This window comes from Miscanthus floridulus, chromosome 8 (assembly GCF_019320115.1).
Source record: "Miscanthus floridulus cultivar M001 chromosome 8, ASM1932011v1, whole genome shotgun sequence".
Lineage (NCBI taxonomy): Eukaryota > Viridiplantae > Streptophyta > Magnoliopsida > Poales > Poaceae > Miscanthus > Miscanthus floridulus.
This window is the reverse complement of record NC_089587.1, coordinates 136,740,420-136,758,673: the sequence shown is the minus strand read 5'-3', so window position 1 is coordinate 136,758,673 and position 18,254 is coordinate 136,740,420. Positions and strand designations below refer to the sequence as shown.

The following is an 18,254-nucleotide window of genomic DNA, read 5'->3' as shown; positions in this document are numbered from 1 at the left end:
ACAACCTATGCTTAAATTTAGTAATAAAGTATATAAAAAATGGGAAAATGAAGGTTATAGGCCCCGTTTGGCTTGCCGAATCTTGGCCGAAACTGGCTGAAAATACTATTCTGGCTGAATTGTTATGAGAGAAAAACATTGTTTCAGCTGAAAAAAATTAAGCCGAACAAGCCGAATATGGGGTAAGCCGAACAGGGCCTATGGTGCCGGTTGAAATTACTAAACCGACGGTGGCCCTCCATAATAACATTGCTGGGTACAAGTTAGATCCGATAGTAATCCTTATTCAATTACTACCAAGTCGTGTCCATGAACGATTGTTTTATTGCCGGGTCTAGGTAGGCTCTATTGTTGCCGATTGTCCTATGTTGAATTCAATTTCGATAATCACTAATCTATGGATTCGGAGTAGTGATCAAGAGCACAAATCGACCAACAACAATCATTAGGATAGACTTTTCTAGATACATAATTTTTATTATACACTTAGATATACACTACGTCTAAATACATGGTAAGAACAATGTGTCTAAAGAGACAAACCATCTTATAATTTAGAACCACGTTCGGCACCTTCTCTTCTGTTTTTGTTTTTGTTTTTGTTTTACATATGGCTTGGGCCTAGATTCATCGATCGCTCCACTCTTAAGCACACAACGAGACATAAGGAAAACGGAAAATGGTGGCCTGTAACGACGCACGGAGATTCTATTTTCAACTCAGGGCTTGTTTGGATACTCATTTATTGACATCAATCCAGGTGCGCTGAGGTTAATACATGGGCATCAAACAAAGCTTCAGCGTGTTTTTTGGTCAGTCTAAAAGCAGATTTTCACAACATAGCTTACAGTTAAATTTGGTGCACCGCAGGCAAGAAGCTAGCGGTGAGGATTGATCTCCGCGTCCGCCCATCGTTACGGCCGGCCAACCTTGGTGGCAAGCCTCACCCGTACACGGACATCTGTCTTGCCACTGCAGATTTGCTTTTCATAGGAGGTGGGTGGACTGGTGGTGGTGAGCGCCCTGTTTCCTGGGAACAGGAGGGTCTCCGTCTTTTCCCTATTCACCGGCAACACGTACAAACAGGAGGAGACCCTCCTCCCCTCTCTCCGACGACGATCGCCGGCGCCCCCCTCCTCCGAACGCCGCAGCTGCCGTGCACCCGACCGGTGACGGACGGCAGCTGCTACGTGTTCTTCGTACACCGCACACTCAACGGAGGATATATACTATAGTATATAGCTAGAGTAATTATTAGTTGGTAAGCATGGATCGATTGGACATGATGGAAAACAAGCCGCGCATCGAAGTTCACTCCTCGTCGTCGGACGACAGCGACAGGGAGAGGAAGAGGGAGGAGGATGAAGCACAGCAGGACGAAGTAGCCGAGGCGAAGAAGACGCCCCCGCTGGGTTGGAATCACAATCACCACGAAGCGGCCGGCGGCGTTGGCAATAACAGGAGGTGGCTTCTATCGAAGCAGCTGTCAATGAAGGAGACCACCAGGGAGGCCAAATGGGAGAAGCGTCGGCGGCAGATACTGCGGCGCAGCAGCATGGTATCGGTAAACGACGACGGAGGAGGCGGTGGCAACAAGAGCATCGTCGAGGAACGGCATCATCATCGTCATGTTATGAGGTCTTCGTCGGAGCGCGCAATGAGGTGCCTGACCGACGAGGACCTTGACGAACTGCGGGGCTCCTTCGAGCTCGGGTTCGGATTCGACGAGGAGACCGGCGGCGCCCACCTCCGCGACACGCTCCCCGCCCTCGAATTCTACTTCGCTGTGAACCGGCAGCTGTCGGACCCCAAGCTGCGGACGCTGGCGGCGGCGAGCCCCACGTCGACGCTGTCGGCCGTGTCATCGTCTTCCACGCTCCCCGACATCCCGAGCCCACGCAGCCCCAACGCCGGCGCAACCGCGTCCGGCGGAGCCGACGCATGGAAGATTTTTACCCCAGGTACTGTAATAAATTACACACGTACACCTGCTCTCAAGAAAATCATTTGAGCTGTCTTTCCATTAAATAATTCTGACGCATCATGCGTGCAGGTGACAACCCTCAGCTTGTGAAGACGAGGCTGAGGCACTGGGCGCAGGTGGTGGCTTGCTCCATCAAGCACGGCTGATAAAACAGAGAGAGACAATTAGCAATTCGTCTGATCGGAAATCCTCATCGCGCGCCACGGATGTCCTGTCGTCGACCAATATGTATAGGTGCGTGGCCAAATTAAAATGAACTCTTGACGAATTAACCAGCAACCAAATATGATGTAAACACGTGGTCGCCATGCTGTTTTCTGTCATTCCTCGTGTACAGAAGAAGAAGCTTAGTGCGTAACATGAATTAATGGTACACTGATTCTATCATGTTTCGTCTATTGGTGTCGTCCATGAAGTAGAGATGGTTTATTCCTGCTTGCACACGATGCTAGCTCGAGTTCACACCATGGTACCGTACGGCAGCCCTCTACTAATCAACTTCAACATTTTGGAACCTGCAAACCACGAGCAATACTGAAAATATGGGTTCACAAATGACACGATGTCCCATATACTCCCTCCGTTCAAAAATAGGTGTCGCTATAGTATACGTGCCGATCAAACTTTGCTAAGTTTGACTAAATTTATAGAAAAACTATTAACAACATTTCTATCTATAAATAAGTTTGTTATAAAAATAAATTTAACGATCTATCTAACGATATTAATTATGTACTCTAAATATTAATATTTTATCATATATATTTGGTTAGAATTAAAATTGTTTGACTCCTTGAGAAGCGAGAACGACGGTTTTGGAATGGAGGGAGTATTTGCAGATGCCGAGATGTTCAGGTTGTGCTTCACATGCAGTTCACACAGCACAAATTTGGCCAAATGGACTTCGAACTGTTAAAGTCACAAAGTTTAAAATTGTTAAAGTCTTCACCTTTAGATTCCCCAAAAGAAGTAACATGATCAGATCAACAAAAGTCACAAGTTCTAAAGGTTCACAGTAGGACACGACAACAAACTTCACCTCAAGTTTGACAACAACACTAAGTTTAGCATAGAAATGTAAGATCACAATAGATTGGCCTAATTGATCAGCATAGATTCGCCTATATGAGATCCATTGTCAGCATGCTCCCCTTCTCCAGCCTCTCTAGCAGTACCAGTTTCTGCAGCATCTATGTTTGAGCCTTCAGTTTCTTTTTATTATTATTTTTTTGACAAAACAGGAGAGGTGTGAGCACCTACTGGAATTTTATTAATAAGTGTGAGCCTCCCGTTTCTCCAGTACCCTTCATTTTTAAAAGCAAATGAGATTTCTAAAGTTTAAAGTGGCAATCAAGTGACTCGAACTGTAGTGACCTGATGAGATCTGCAGTGAAGGATGTGATCTATGGGAGGTGGGGATTAAAGAGAGAGGGAATCGGAGGGGCTAAGCATATTGGAGCATGGGCCCTGTGATTTAGGAAAAAACTGAAACTAGGGTGTGCAGCTTGGTGCTGCTAGCTTCTTGCCTGGGTGGCAGTGGGAGCAGCACTAGGGGCTGAGACGGGTGGGATACGGTGGCGGCGGGTTCAGAGGCGATGACACCGGTTCGAAGACGATGGTGGCGGCGGGTTGTGTGTGTCCACGAGTCTCAGCTGGAGACTGGAATGTTTTTTCTTGGTGCAAGCTTCGAGGGTTTTTGCCAGGCTAAAAAATTTTGGCGTCCGGCGCGAAGGGCAGCAGCTGTGCGCCGCTTTTGCCGCCACTTTAGTGAAAAACAGTTCCCGAAGGCCCGCTTGCATAAAACATTCGGGAGTCTCCTGACGACGTTCACGTTTGCCGCGCCTGCCTAAATTGTTCAGTCTAAAACAAAAGTATCCCGAAGGCAAATATAAACACACGGCGAAAGTGAAATATCTAAAGTGCTTTACCATATCCCGACTGCAATATGATACACTCGAGGATAATCCCGAGTGTTTTTGTTTTTGTAAAACACTCAGGAAACTATTAGGCACTAGCGAGCTACACAGAATAATCTCGTAGTGGACAAGATTACCAGATGCAGTAGTAACTAGTAACCATGAACCATCGACTTCTGAAATGAGAAAAGGTCAGGAATGGATCAAACAATAAGATAGCAAAACCACTCAATAGTCAAATAAATGAAATGCACTTTGAAAAGGATAAAACAGCTGCCAATTAAAAATAGGGAATGTTGGACACATATCCAACATGAATGATTTGACAAGGTAATACAGGGCCACCACCTCCGATCCCTCCCTCGCACCCTCAGTCTTCTCGTGCATCCTCTAGCCAGTTGGCTTGTTTCCCCACCAAGAACTCCTCCCGCATGTGGATATCATTAGTCCCACCTACGGCCCATACACCGCCCGTCTGTCGCCCTCGTCTCCAATCCATCGTCATTGGCATGCTCCACATCCCCATCGAGGCTGCCTCCACCACCTCAACTGCTCGACCAGCTAGGGCGTGCCCAGTGAAGTGTGTTCGCTTCGCATTTACTTCCTCCTCAACGACCCACAACATTCATTCCCCAAGCGACCAAGCGACCAAGAGAACTTGCCTCACATCCACCCCAGCAACCGGCAAATCTGGTTCTTCCTCTGCTTCAGATGGAGGGAACCATTCAACCCCCCCTTCCAAGACACGCTTCTTCTCCTTCCCTTCCCGAGGACCGGATGGCAAGGCCGAGGTCAAGCTAGCGCGGTCGGGTGCTCGCGACCCTTCATTTTCTCGGTCTACTTCACAGCTCACTGATGGAGACCTGGCGTTGAACCCGGTGCACCCGAAGTACTGGTGGCGTTGACGGTTGGCCAGAGTTCAAAATGGCAGAAACTTTGAAACGCTCAACCACCAACGCACCGCCTGCTCGATCTTCTCTTAGCGAAAATCTCTTGGCTACCATGAACGGTAAGGCCAGTCTCAATGCCAATTTCATATCCCAGTTTTCAACGCACATATTTTGGAAAGAATGCAGAAAAGTTTACTCTCTGTGCGTCTATGTAACTCTTATCATCCCTCTTTTAATTAAGATAGTGCCATATCAGCATATTTAATGCCCATAAAATTTTATAAAATCTCCATTGAGAATGGCCTAAATGCCTCCACTGCCTTGCTCGCGGACACTCCACGACATCTTGCACAGACCCGGTGAAGTGCATGTGTTGTGGCTGCTCAGACCATAAAAGCGGCAGTGTAGAAGCCAAAGCACTAAGCAAAACTTCAAGCTTCCTCCACCTCCTTCGCCACCGCTGCACGACCCCATCGGGTTCCCCCTCTCGCACGACAGGCCATGGCGATGCTGGGGGATCCTGCAGCTCATCCCAAAGAGACCTCGGCGGTGGATTCAGTGACCTGTGCCATGAACGACGAGCTATCTCACCTGTCCACTCACGGAGTGGTGGCATGGCTTGGTCGAAACCGTCCGATGGTCGACACCAAGATCATAAAGAAGGCCATCTGCTATAGGCTCGCAGTCCGATCGCTCGATGTCTCGGTCACGAAGCACTACCCTGTGGACTTCTTCATCGACTTCAAGCACTACCACCACCGCGATGAAGCTGTGGCACTAGAGAAACTCCCCTATGGCAACCTCAACATCCACATCAATCCATGGCAGCTCACTCATGGCGACAACTGCAACTTCAGTACCACATCCGCCTATGCTTGGAAAGAATTCCCCAACACGCCTAGAACTAGTGTATTGCGAAGCGAGTAGTGGCAACATCACGCAAGCTCGATTATGTTGAATAACCCTCCCTGCAGTGCAGGAACACCAAAGCTTTCTGCTTGTGGACATGGAACCACAATCCATCAAACATCACCAAGGTAACCTTGCTAACATTGTCTATCAGGAAAGCTAATTTCCATGATGGCGCTGCTCCTCCACCAGCAGAGGCCAACGCGGCCTCACCTTCAGGGTCCTTGTACACCTCGATCTCGTGGAAGACCCACCCGACAGAGATGGATGCATCGTCCCCTGCGACTACACATGGCACTATGACACTATCGATAGTGAACTGGTGCCACTTGATCGCCACGACCCTGAAGTCTTCGGCTCGCTGGGGCCCGCCGCCGGAGGCGAGGAAGACGACCCTGAATCAATGAAACGGTTACTGGAACACACGCGAACTCAGTGGATCAACACAGAGGGTTTTGGTGCTGGAACTACGCAGCGTTTTCTGACTCTATGCATTGCAATTTATACAAGAAACGAATGGCTCTCGGCCACCCGGACACAGCGCCATGCGCGCCACTCCTCCCGACTTGATCGCGCCATCCCACGACCGGACAAGTGGAGCGCTAAGCTTCAGCTACGACTCGAGACAAACCCGGAGAGAACACCTACGTGACTGCCTCACCGCGAACGATGCGCGATTCAGGCGTACAAGACGCACCCATGAACCGGGTTCAGTTATTTGCTAAGACTGACAAACTCGCTAACTGAAAACTCTAAAACCACGGACTGAAATGACTGAATGATACTAACAATCTCCCCCTGAATGAATTCGTTTCAGCCCAGGTTTACAATACCAATCTTCTCACGAAGCTCGCAGAACCTTGATCGCCCAAGCGCCTTCGTCATCAGATCGGCCAGCTGCTCCTGAGAGCTCGCAAACTCCAGCGAGATGCTTCCCTTGTCGTTGCATTCACGAATGAAATGAAATTTAGTATCGATATGCTTACTTCGATCATGCAGCACCGGGTTCTTGCTGAGTGCGATTGCAGACATGTTGTCCATCTTCAGTTTAGGCGTCTGAGGATCATCGCCCATGATATCCTTCAGCAACCTTGTGAGCCACACCGCCTGACACGCTGCTCCAGCGCCGGCGATGTACTCCGCTTCGTAGGATGAGAGCGCCACCACTCTCTGCTTCTGGGACTGCCAGGCCACCGCCTTTTGCCCCAGGAAGAAGACGATGCCCGTAGTGCTCTTCCTGTCATCCATATCTCCCCCCAAATCGCTATCACTGTAGCCGATCAGATTGTTGTCGCTGCCTGACAGCTTGGGGTAGATGAGTCCAAACTCAACTGTGCCGGCGATGTAGCGTAGCAGATGCTTCACCGCCGCCATGTGCTCCTGCCTTGGCTTCTCCATGAAGCGACACACGAACCCCACCGCGAACGAGATGTCCGGGCGAGTGTGCACCAAGTACCTGAGACTGCCCACCAGGCTGCGGTACTCAGTTGCATCGACCAAGGCGGTCGTTCCATCCTTCGACAGCTTCAGTCGAACTTCCATTGGGGTGTGACAGGGGTTGCACCCCGCCATACCTGCCTTCTGCAGCAGCTTGCGCCCATATGCAGCCTGGCCAAGGGTGATTGCAGTTTTGGATTGCCTCACCTCAATGCCCAAGTAGTAGGACAGCAACCCGAGGTCGCTCATCCTAAACAGCCGCTGCATCTCCGCCTTGAAGGCTTCAACTCCACCCTCCTTGGCTCCGGTTATGATCAGATCGTCGACGTAGACGCCTACGATCACCCGAGAAGACCCCTTGCCACGGGTGTACATGCCATGCTCGCTGACACAGCGCGTGAAGCCGAGGTCACTCAGGCTCGCATCAAGCTTCTGGTTCCACGCCCGAGGAGCCTGACGAAGCCCGTAGAGTGCCTTCTTCAGACGAAGCACCTTCTTCTCATGCCCCGCCGCGATGAAGCCCGGCGGCTGCTGCACGTACACTTCCTCCGCGAGATCACCGTTGAGAAACGCTGACTTGACATCCATATGATGGACAAGCCAGCCTTCCTGTGCAGCAACAGCAAGAAGCATTCTCACCGACTCCATTCTCGCCACCGGCGCAAACACCTCGTCAAAGTCGATGCCGGCCTGCTGGACGTAGCCCTTGGCCACCAAGCGCGCCTTGTACTTACTGATCGCCCCCAGTTCGTCGCGCTTGATCTTGTACACCCACTTGAGCCCGATTGCACGGTGCCCTTGTGGGAGACTCACCAGAGTCCAGGTGTTGTTCTGCTCGATCGAGGAGAGTTCCTCGAGCATGGCCTTCCGCCAGTCCTCACTGCCACGTGCTTCATCAAACGTCGTGGGCTCTCCGTCGACAGCGACGAGCAGCTCGCCACCCACCGCGCGATCCGCCTCCCCTGGAACGGGCTCATCACCGAGGACATTATCCATTGTCCTGAACCTCAGCGGCGCGTCGTCGGCATCAGCATCCAGCATTGGTTCCCCCGAAGGAGGTGAGGCGAATTCCACTCCAACCAGGGTTCCCGGCGCAGGTGTAGCCTCTGGTGTCGCCGGAGGGGATGCGGGACCCATAGTCGGTGTCGAGGGCCCCGGCGAGACCGGTGGTGTTGGCGCTGGTGACTGCAGCGGTGTCAGTGCTGGTGACTGCGGCGCGTGTCCGCCGCCCAGAGCAGACATGATCACGTACTCCACCATGAACGGCTCCCCCGAAGCCATACTTGGCAGATCCGCCGCAGCATCTTCCCACTTCCAAGGCCTCCCTTCTTCGAACACAGCGTCCCGCGAGATGCAGACACGCCCTGTGCTCGGGTTGTAGAATCTATAGGCCTTCGTCCCCGGCTCATATCCGATGAATGCCATGGGAGTGCTGCGATCATCCAGCTTGCGCTGGTGACCGCCAGCGACCTTCACATGTGCCGTGCAACCAAAAGTGCGGAAGAAATGCACAGCTGGCTTGGAACCATACCAGACTTCGTAGGGCGTCTTCCCGTCCACGCTCCTCGTCGGCGACCGGTTCAATATGAAGACGGCCGTGCACACCGCCTCCCCCCAAAGCCAGCCGGGCACGTTCATGCCCTTCATCATGCTCCGTGCCATGCCTAGCACGGTCTGGTTCCGTCTCTCCACCACGCCGTTTTGCTGAGGTGTGTACGGCGCGGTGAAGTGACGTTGCACGCCATGGTCAGCGCAGTGCTCCTCGAACACTCGCGCTGTGAACTCGCCTCCACGGTCCGTGCGCAGGGTCCCCAGCTTGCAGCCGGCTTCCCTCTCCAGCCTCGCCTGCAGCTGGATGATGGTCGCCGAGGCTTGATCCTTGGACGCCAGTAGGATCAACCACATGTACCTGCTTCGATCATCCACAACAAGCAGGAACAAACATTTGCCGCCGGGTGTCGACGGCGTGATCGGACCGCACAAATCCGCGTGAACAAGCTCCAGGGATCTTGATGCGCGGAACTTGCTCGCCACTGGGAATGGTTGCCGACGCTGCTTCCCAGCGAGGCAGCTCTCACACACCTGCTCGACGTGGTCGATTTGAGGTAGACCGCGCACCATCTCCTTCTTGGCCAGCAGCTTCAGTCCATGGAATCCGAGGTGCCCGTACCTCGTATGCCATTTCCAGGACGTGTCATCCGCGTGCGCCGTGAGGCACACCGGAGCACTGATGTGGACGTCGAGGAAGTAGAGGCGGTTCGCCGCTCGCTGCACCTTCACCAGGAGTCGACGCTGCTGATCCCAGACGCGCAGAACGCCGTCCTCGATCAGTACCTTGTACTTGTCCTCATCAAGCTGCCCGAGGCTGATGATGTTGGCGGTGAGCTTGGGGATGTAGTAGGCTCCTCCGAGCCTCTGATGCTCCCCGGTCTTGCAGCTGAAGAGGATGGTGCCGCGCCCTTGAATGTCCACCACGGACCCGTCGCCAAACCGTACAGTGCCGCGCACGCCGGTGTCGAGCTCGGAGAAGGCCGAGCGCACGCCGGTCATATGGTTCGTCGCGCCCGTGTCGAGGATCCAGCGCGTCTTGTCATCAGCGCACTTCTCCCCGAGTTGGACGAAGAGCTTGTCCTCCTGGATGTGGACCTGCTCATCGGCGGCGTGCAGGGTCGGTGAAGCCAACGCCACGTGCGCTGTGGTGTCTGCCGTGTACACGTCGGAGAAGACCCAGCGCGTCCTTGCGCTCCCGTCGCCCACTGGAACGTGCTCCACGTCCACCTGGGTGTCCGCCGGATCGATGGAGACCTCCGCGATCCCCACCATCAGCGCCGCCTCCGCCTCAGCTTCGGCGACATGGGCTTGCTCATCCCGCTTCTTCTTGCGGCACTCGCGAGCCCAATGCCCCGTCTTGCCGCAGTACGCGCACTCATCCCCGGCGAGCTTCTTCTTCTTACCGTTGTTACTCCCACCGGCAGGTGGTTTGGAACCGCCACGGCTTCCTCCGGCTTGGGCAGTACTGCCGCCGCGGCCACGCCGTTGGCCGGCGGGTGAGGACCGCCGGCCTCCAGACCCGCCACCGGATCCAGCTCCACCGGAGAGTTGAAGGCGCGACATGACGCGATCCACCAACTCGTCCTCCGTCAGGTTCAGCCGCGCCGTGGATGACCCGGTGTTGCCACCGAGATCATAGCGTTCCTCGGCCGCCTTGAGCCTCCCAACCAGCTCGTCCACCGAGAGCGTCTCCAGATCAAGCAGAGTTTCAATTGCCATAACAATTTGGGAGTACCTCGCCGGTGTCGCCTGAAGGAACTTGCGGACGATCTCCGGCTCGGTGAACCCAGCCTCCAGGACCTCGAGCTGATTGCCGATGTCGGTGATGCGAATGGCGAATTCGTCCACCGTCTCCACGTCCTTGAACCGCAGGGCCTCGAATTCCCGTCGAAGCGTGTTCGCCTTCGCCTGACGGACGCGATCCACCCCGAGATGGACCTTCTTCAGCGAATCCCACGCCGCCTTGGCCGTGGGCTTCCTGGCCACGTTGCCGTGCAGCTCCTCGGGGACGCCCATGGCGATGACCTCCAACGCGTTCCTGTCGTCGTCGAAGTCGTCCGTCCCGACGTTCACCGCCGTCCACAGGCGCCGCGCCTGGAGCTTCAGCTTCATGAGCGCCGCCCATGAGTAGTAGTTCGTCTTGGTGAGAAGGGGGAACTTGTTCTTCCCGGTCTCCTCACGCACGACCCGGCTGATCACCGGATCGCGAGTACCACCCGCACCGCCGCCGCCGGAGCCGCTTCCCCGACGCGGCGACGACGACCGATTCCTCCGCCGATCCATGAATGCCGCAGCGATAGCGCGGTCGCGCGTCCACCGCCGGAACCTGGCTTTGATACCAGATGAAGTCTTCGGCTCGCTGGGGCCCGCCGCCGGAGGCGAGGAAGACGACCCTGAATCGATGAAACGGTTACTGGAACACACGCGAACTCAGTGGATCAACACAGAGGGTTTTGGTGCTGGAACTACGCAGCGTTTTCTGACTCTATGCATTGCAATTTATACAAGAAACGAATGGCTCTCGGCCACCCGGACACAGCGCCATGCGCGCCACTCCTCCCGACTTGATCGCGCCATCCCACGACCGGACAAGTGGAGCGCTAAGCTTCAGCTACGACTCGAGACAAACCCGGAGAGAACACCTACGTGACTGCCTCACCGCGAACGATGCGCGATTCAGGCGTACAAGACGCACCCATGAACCGGGTTCAGTTATTTGCTAAGACTGACAAACTCGCTAACTGAAAACTCTAAAACCACGGACTGAAATGACTGAATGATACTAACAGACCCGCCAGCACCGACAGGGCACAATGGCTTCCACGACAATGATGATGGCGACGATAATAGCCTGGATACCATGATCACTAGGGCGACAACTAGAGCGCATGACATCCCTAGGCTACCAGCAAGACCTCTCGGCCCTCGAGGCCCCTTTCTGCCAAGAAAAGATAAAAGCTACAATTGACTCAATTCCCAGAGACAAAGCACCTCGCCCCGACGGGTTCAATGGGATCTTCTTCAGACGATGTTGGGACATCATCAAGTTTGATCTTAAATCCATTTACAATGGCAATATAGTTCACCTCAATATACTTAGTGTACGACAGCTGAATGTATAGATCTTTCCGTATGCAAAAACATATTTAGCGACTACAAGGAATTCTATTCTGATTGAACTTAATAATACAAGCAAAACCTTGATATTCAAAAACTCCAAACTGCCTATGCAACTTCAAATAGGAGCATAGTTAGGACATGTAGTATGCAGGTAATAATATCCCTCTAAGCACTCAATATTACCATAGCAACCCTGATATGCACTGTTTAATATCTACATTATACCCAACACGAAATACTATCAAATAATTTCTCATACTAAATTATATTCAAGTGACCATCCAGTGTTCGACGGTTCTTTTTCCTTGTATCTTTGTACTAAAGAAGGAATAAAAGTCTAAGAGCAACTCCACAAGATTGAGTAAAAGTAATCCCCTTTCCATATATTGAGAAAAAAAAAGGGGGATCCAAGCCAAAAACGTGCTGCAGCAGATCCCCTTTCTCAATCCCTTTTCCCTATATTTTTTTCTCAATCCCTCAAATGGAGAGGATCTACCACCATTTTTCTCAATCCCTTTTTCTTTCTCCTCCGGTCTCTGATGTCACCGGCCCACGGGTGGACCTGCTACCACCGTACGCATGAGCCGCCGGTCGCGTCGACGCCACTGTCACAGTCTTGCTCGGGGTCCGGTTGGCGAGTGATTAGGGCAGGACCGTGGGCGGCTGCTAGACGGCAGCAGTGGTGCTGCTTCACCGGGTTGCTGGAGACGAGGGCGGCAGCGTGGGCTGGGACAGAGGACCACGGCGTGAACGCAAGAAGGGCGGCGGTGTAGAAGAGGAAGAGAGAGAGAATCGTTTAAAGAGCAATGCTCTATTCCTTTGTTGAATTGAAATAGTTACAGTGTCTATATATTTATAGTCCCTATAGGACTTGCACACCAAGAAAACTATAAAAGGAGTCCTTATATATTTGAATTTCCTTTCCTAAAGCAAAACTCTCCTACTTCCTAAAAATTATCAACTCCTTTCCTAAACAAATCTCTACTTATTTTTCCTATGTTTATTCCAAATCTTTCTTTATTCCTAATCTATCTAGAATTCGGTATTAATATGGAGGCGGTGGTGGCCTGCCCTCCCTGGCCACACGCACCCTGACGCGCGCATGGCGCCCCCGACGTTGGCCAGGGTCGGGTCCTGGGCTCCCGCTGACCCGCTAGGCCCGACGTGGGGGTCCCAATTGGATGTCTGATAGCCACGCTGGGTAGGCGAGCACACGGGCCGCTGGCCGGGCCGCCGCCGCCTGCTGTTGTTGCACCGCTGTCTGCTGACCACAGGAGAGAAGAGCGAGGAGAGAGAGCGCCACGAGAGAAGAGAGGAGAGAGAGAGAGCACAACGAGAGAGGAAAAAGAGGGGAGAAGAAGAAAGGCGATGTCACTTACGGGTGAGTCCCGTATAGGGCTGGATAACGAGCTAAGTACATTTTTTAAGCTTTTTTCAAAATTGACATAATCTTATTTATCATGGTCTCCGAAATTATGAGACCCAACTTCAAGCTGAACTTAACGAGCTGAGCCTAACGAGCCGAGCGGAAGTCGAAAGTCACTCAAAATCTACTTATTTTTATATTAAAGGGAAGATGAGTTCAACAGAAGCATTTTTTACTCGAGCCACCGAGCTGGCTCAACGAAATTTTTGTCAATGTGTTGTATAAGGGTATAAGCTCTCCCCTATAACCTGAAATTGAGTTTTCTCAATTTCCTATATTGTCTTTTAAGTAAAAGGTGAAAAGGTATATGGTGGAGTTGCTCTAACCATCAGTCTGTTCGCTGGTTGGTTTCTGGGCTGATAAACTCGGCTGGTGCGGGTTTGTTGTGAGAGAAAAACACTGTTAGTTGGCTGATAAGCCCTGGCTAAAACCAACAAACGAACAGGCTGAATGCATTCTGATTTTCCATTGTCTGGCACATGAGGACACACTCGAAGGTTACTCTTTCACGAGGGAAACGACCGAAACGAATGGATTAGTCTAAACACTCAGAGAGGGAAAAAAAAGAGACAATCAAGATCCCTGCCTGTACCCAGAGCCTGGCATCTTGCCTGATGGCGAGTCCTTACTGAGCTGTGACCATCCACTCCAGAAGACACGCTTTTCATTCCAATATGCCAGGTGAAGCGTGAAGAGACTGTCAAAGCCCTTTCGTTTGTGAGCAGGTAGGGAATCCCTGGACCATTCCCACCAATCCATCAGGCCTAGTGCCTCCTCCGGGCTTGGGAGATGAATTCCCAGCGTTGAGTAGATTTCCCACCAGACGCTGGAAGAGAAGGAGCAGCACATAAGCACTGTAGTGCTCAACAGTCACTCTAGATGCCATGTTATGCAATAATGGAGGAAGTAATGATGTATGAAGGGACCAATCAAGTATATTTCAGATGAAAATTCAGTGAAGAAAATCATGCACCAAATACAACATGTTCAGAACTACATAGGAAGACAGTTCAGTTGCATCTATATGAACATCAGAGCTACTGCTCCGTTGTGATTATTCACAGTGACACCAATGTCCAAATACCCCAATAGATGCCCATCATTTGTCAGGAAAAATCAAGAAGATCATCAGGCATATATGAGTAACTGAAGCAATGGTTCAAGTAAGTGGCATAGGAATCTTCAATCAAGTTATTAGAAAACACCTCAATGCATTTTGTACCAGAAAACAATACGTTATGCAGCATTCTGTGCACAAGTAGGATATGTTCCAACAATGTGGAACAACCCCAACATTAGCTTCTACTCATGTTTCAGAAATGAAAGTTGGAGCATCAACACAACCACATATGAATCAGGATGTGGTTATTAGCCAACCTATTAACATATAAGTTCAGCGACAACTGTAGAACGCTGTATTGACAGTATCCACTGAATTCATTGATGAACCTTGATTTACTTGTGTCTGGAGCATAACAGGTGGCTTCTTATCTGGCACCATTGTCAAGGGTGCAGTCCCATCAAGCATCTTGACTACCCTTCGCATACCAGGTCGCTTCCTACAGTCCGGATGCACACAAGAGAGACCCACAAGCAGAATCCGTCGCATCTCCTCCGCAACAAATCGGCCCTGAAGCCGCTGGTCTGCAGCATCAACTAGCCTCCGACGATCCCATAGAACCCACACCCAGTCAACAACAGAGATTCCCCTCTCTGTTGGCCTCCGGCCAGTGGCCACCTCCAGAGCAAGCACACCAAAACTGTACACATCAGACCGCTCTGTTGCAACACCTGAATGCACATACTCTGGAGCAAGGTAGCCAAGTGTGCCTGCTGGCTGTGTTGTCAGCGGTAATCCACCATGGCTCACCAGACGAGCAAGTCCAAAATCACCTAGTCTGGCATTGAACTCACCATCGAGTAGCACATTAGATGACTTGATATCACGATGTAGAATCCGGCGATCACACCCATCGTGTAGATATTCAAGCGCAGAGGCGATACCAAGCACTGCCCTGAACCGTGCCTCCCACGGAAGTGTTGCTCCACCCATTGTGTGCAGCGCACAGTCAAGATTCCCATTGGGCATGAACTCATAAACAAGCACGAGCTCATCCTTACTGCAGCACCACCCAGCAAGCCGCACAAGATTGGGATGATTTGGGCAATTGAGCATGGCCGCAAGCTCACTTACAAATGATTTCGTGCACGGCCATATAGCCTGGAACCGTTTGACAGCAACTCTTGAACCAGATGGGAGCACTCCCTCATACACAGTGGCACCAGAGCCACCAATGCCAATCACATTGCCACTGTCGAAGCTCTTTGTTGCTGCTCGTACCACCTCCATAGACATCGTCCCATAAGGCTTGTCCTCGCTCGGCGGCACTGTACGCTCTTCAGTTGGGCGACGAGCTGGCCTGGAAAGCCAGACAACAGAGGCGACGATGGCAAATATAAGCAAGACCATGCCTCCAAGGACTCCACCGAGCACCTTGTAGATTAGGTGGTGGTGCTGGTGGCTTCCTGTAAGCAGCAGTGGTTTGTTGGGCGGCAGCAGTGCCTTGTTGGGCTGTGCTGGGGGCTCAGATGGCGGCGACGCGCGGGATGAGTTGGCAAAGCCGAAGGTGCGGAAGGTCCAGCGTTCAATGACATGAAGCGCCGCGCCATTGCCATTGGACGCCGAGAAGCCGGCGTACATGTATGTGCGCAGGAGTCCGGAGAGGTCGGCATCAGCAGAGAGCGCGGGCTTCTCTGGGCGGCGGAACGACGAGTACGAGAGCCACACGCTGAGGCGGCGGCGTGGGGCGCGGTACTCCACCCAGGCGGTGATGGGTACGCCTGCCCTGAGGTCGACGCCGGGGCTCGCGGACGCGACGGAGAAGATGGAACCCGCGTCGAGCGCGACGTGGTTGCCGTCCGGGTCACGCAGCGCCACGTCGCGGTGGGTGTCGAACTCGACGGCTACGGTGGTGACGCCGCGGAGGTCGGCCTCGCCCTCGTCCGAGGCGGAGGAGGAGGGGAAGAGGCCGAGGAACCCGTTGGAGGCGCCGAGGAAAGTCCGGGAAGAGGTTAGGAGGAAGGCGAGGCCGTCACCGTAGGTGGGCGCGGGCGTGATGCGGAAGGTGAAGCGGGTAGAGAAGGAGGCGGCTGCGGAGGAGGAGGGGACGAAGAGGCGGACGGGCTCCGAGAAGAGGGCGCGCCCGGCACCGACGCCGTCACGGGACGGGGTGGTGAGCGCGACGGCTGTGGCGCCCGGGTGGAGGGAGGCGGAGCCCAGGAGCGTGAGGTTGCTTGCCCACGATACGAGGAGGTAGGAGGCGGGTGGTGCTGGGGCGGATTCGGACGCGTGGCGGTGCTTGGCGGCGGCGGCGGCGGGAGGGAGCTGGACGGCGAGTAGGAGGAGGAGCGTGAGCACGGAGGGGCGCGTGGTCATGGCGACGCCGACGCGTGACAAGGGTATTGGTGGTCAGTGATCACATTGGGTAAGATGGGAGACGCGAAGCTTGAGAAATCAACAATGGAGCTGGAAGTGGGATTAATTTGGGGGCGGTTAGGGCGGTCAGCCGGTCACTTTGACGTCGCGGCCCTGTTCACGTGTGCCGTTTTTTAAATCGAATTCTCACAACAAGTTCACATATGGGATTCGACACCCGTTCCTCAGCTGGATTAATAGCTCGAATGCTCTCATTGCAGTACATCCACGACGATGGTTCAAAAAAGTACAGGCTCAGATAGAGAAGGTGAGATGATCCTGTATCGATTATGCTCTAACCCATGTTCTTCTTTTCTGATACTGGTTTATGGTTTCTGTTCTTCTCCTGCCATACCCTTTTGCAGGTTGTTCGATCGTTCAGGCTCACATGAAAGACATGGTGTGATGCAGCAGCCCACGATACATATGCAGCAGAGAAGCCTAAGTTCAGTTCAGTAACATATGTGTGTAAATTCCACTCAAAAAAATACTTATGTGTGTAAATTGAGAACTTGCTATTTCAATGAGACTAGACACGACATGTATTCCACTTCTTGTACTAGTGTAACACTTCCAATATGCGAATATATTTTCTCCATTTTGCATAGGATAGAAATGCCTTTTTAACTCTTGTGTAACGGTGCTTGGCTTTGCTATGTGCAACACCAGAGTCATCGCCACCATCTACGAGAGGTGATGCCCCCTAAACCCTAATCATATTTGTGTATCTTGGTGTACATGTGTAGTACATGTGTTTGAGGAAATGCCTCTCAAAGTAGTTTTACATTTACTCATGTACTGTATTTTCTATAATCAACCAACGTGAGTCCTTTTTAGTGAAAGTGGAGGTCATATGAAAAAAATTATTATTGTTTAGTTTTCTATATGCACGAAGAGTACTTGAAAACCACTACGATCCACAATGGCCTTATATGGACAATAGAACATTATTTCAACTGTTTGAGCTTCATGAAGAGTGATAATTGACTACAAACAGAATGTTGCTAATATCATGCTCAAATACTTACTTTTTATAATTGTACAACACACATAGGTTATTAAGAAGTTGTGGCATTCAGAGAACACTTTAGGATAAAATTGCTCCTCTTAGTTTCAGCCATGCACAAAATTCAATTTGTAATACCTATTCATCTCCCCATATGTATTTTTTGTTTTGTTTTGTTGGCTATTAATATTAGCTGACGTAGGATAAATATCAACTAGATGTAGCACGAAGTCAATAAAAATCTACTTGTTTTCTTTGTTTTCATAGTGTTGTCTCCTGTATAGGCATGTCGCAAACAAAAGGTGATAGATAGAATAGCTAAATATTCTTAATGAACTAGATTCTTACGGTATAAATTTGACTGTTTCAGTTCCACGTCAAAACTTTGACTTGTATTTTAATTGTCAATCCTTCGTAAAGACCTATATAATATTGATGCTTCATACAGCATGCTTAGAATGTCATTTTGGGGTAACTGTAAAACACACATGGATACTGAAATTATGTAGGCATTATCGTTCGTTCTGACGATGAGAAGTA

General features: G+C 51.6%; 2 protein-coding genes and 1 long non-coding RNA gene across 4 annotated transcripts; 2 read left to right on the top strand and 1 right to left on the bottom strand.

The window, feature by feature from the left end:
- Positions 1–1,047: 1,047 nt before the first annotated feature.
- Positions 1,048–2,409, top strand: LOC136473560 (uncharacterized). Its single transcript, XM_066471202.1, has 2 exons — positions 1,048–1,961; positions 2,054–2,409. Exons 1-2 carry the CDS (start codon positions 1,268–1,270, stop codon positions 2,128–2,130), a joined length of 771 nt encoding a protein of 256 aa, XP_066327299.1. The 5' UTR covers positions 1,048–1,267; the 3' UTR covers positions 2,131–2,409.
- A 2,048-nt stretch (positions 2,410–4,457) lies between these two features.
- Positions 4,458–17,197, top strand: LOC136473559 (uncharacterized). Its single transcript, XR_010762677.1, has 3 exons — positions 4,458–4,909; positions 16,930–16,976; positions 17,074–17,197. It is a non-coding gene; the product is annotated as an uncharacterized lncRNA (long non-coding RNA).
- LOC136473558 (L-type lectin-domain containing receptor kinase S.7-like) lies at positions 12,867–16,950 on the bottom strand. Of its 2 annotated transcripts, XM_066471200.1 has the most exons (2): positions 14,683–16,950; positions 12,867–14,059 (listed from the first exon to the last, which is right to left on the bottom strand). In XM_066471200.1, the coding sequence occupies exons 1-2, from the start codon at positions 16,667–16,669 to the stop codon at positions 13,998–14,000; spliced, it is 2,049 nt and encodes a 682-aa protein (XP_066327297.1). In that variant the 5' UTR covers positions 16,670–16,950; the 3' UTR covers positions 12,867–13,997. The 2 variants fall into 2 exon arrangements, with proteins under 2 accessions (XP_066327297.1, XP_066327298.1); XM_066471201.1 differs by lacking the exon at positions 12,867–14,059 and having other exon boundaries at positions 14,345–16,950.
- Positions 17,198–18,254: the final 1,057 nt, after the last annotated feature.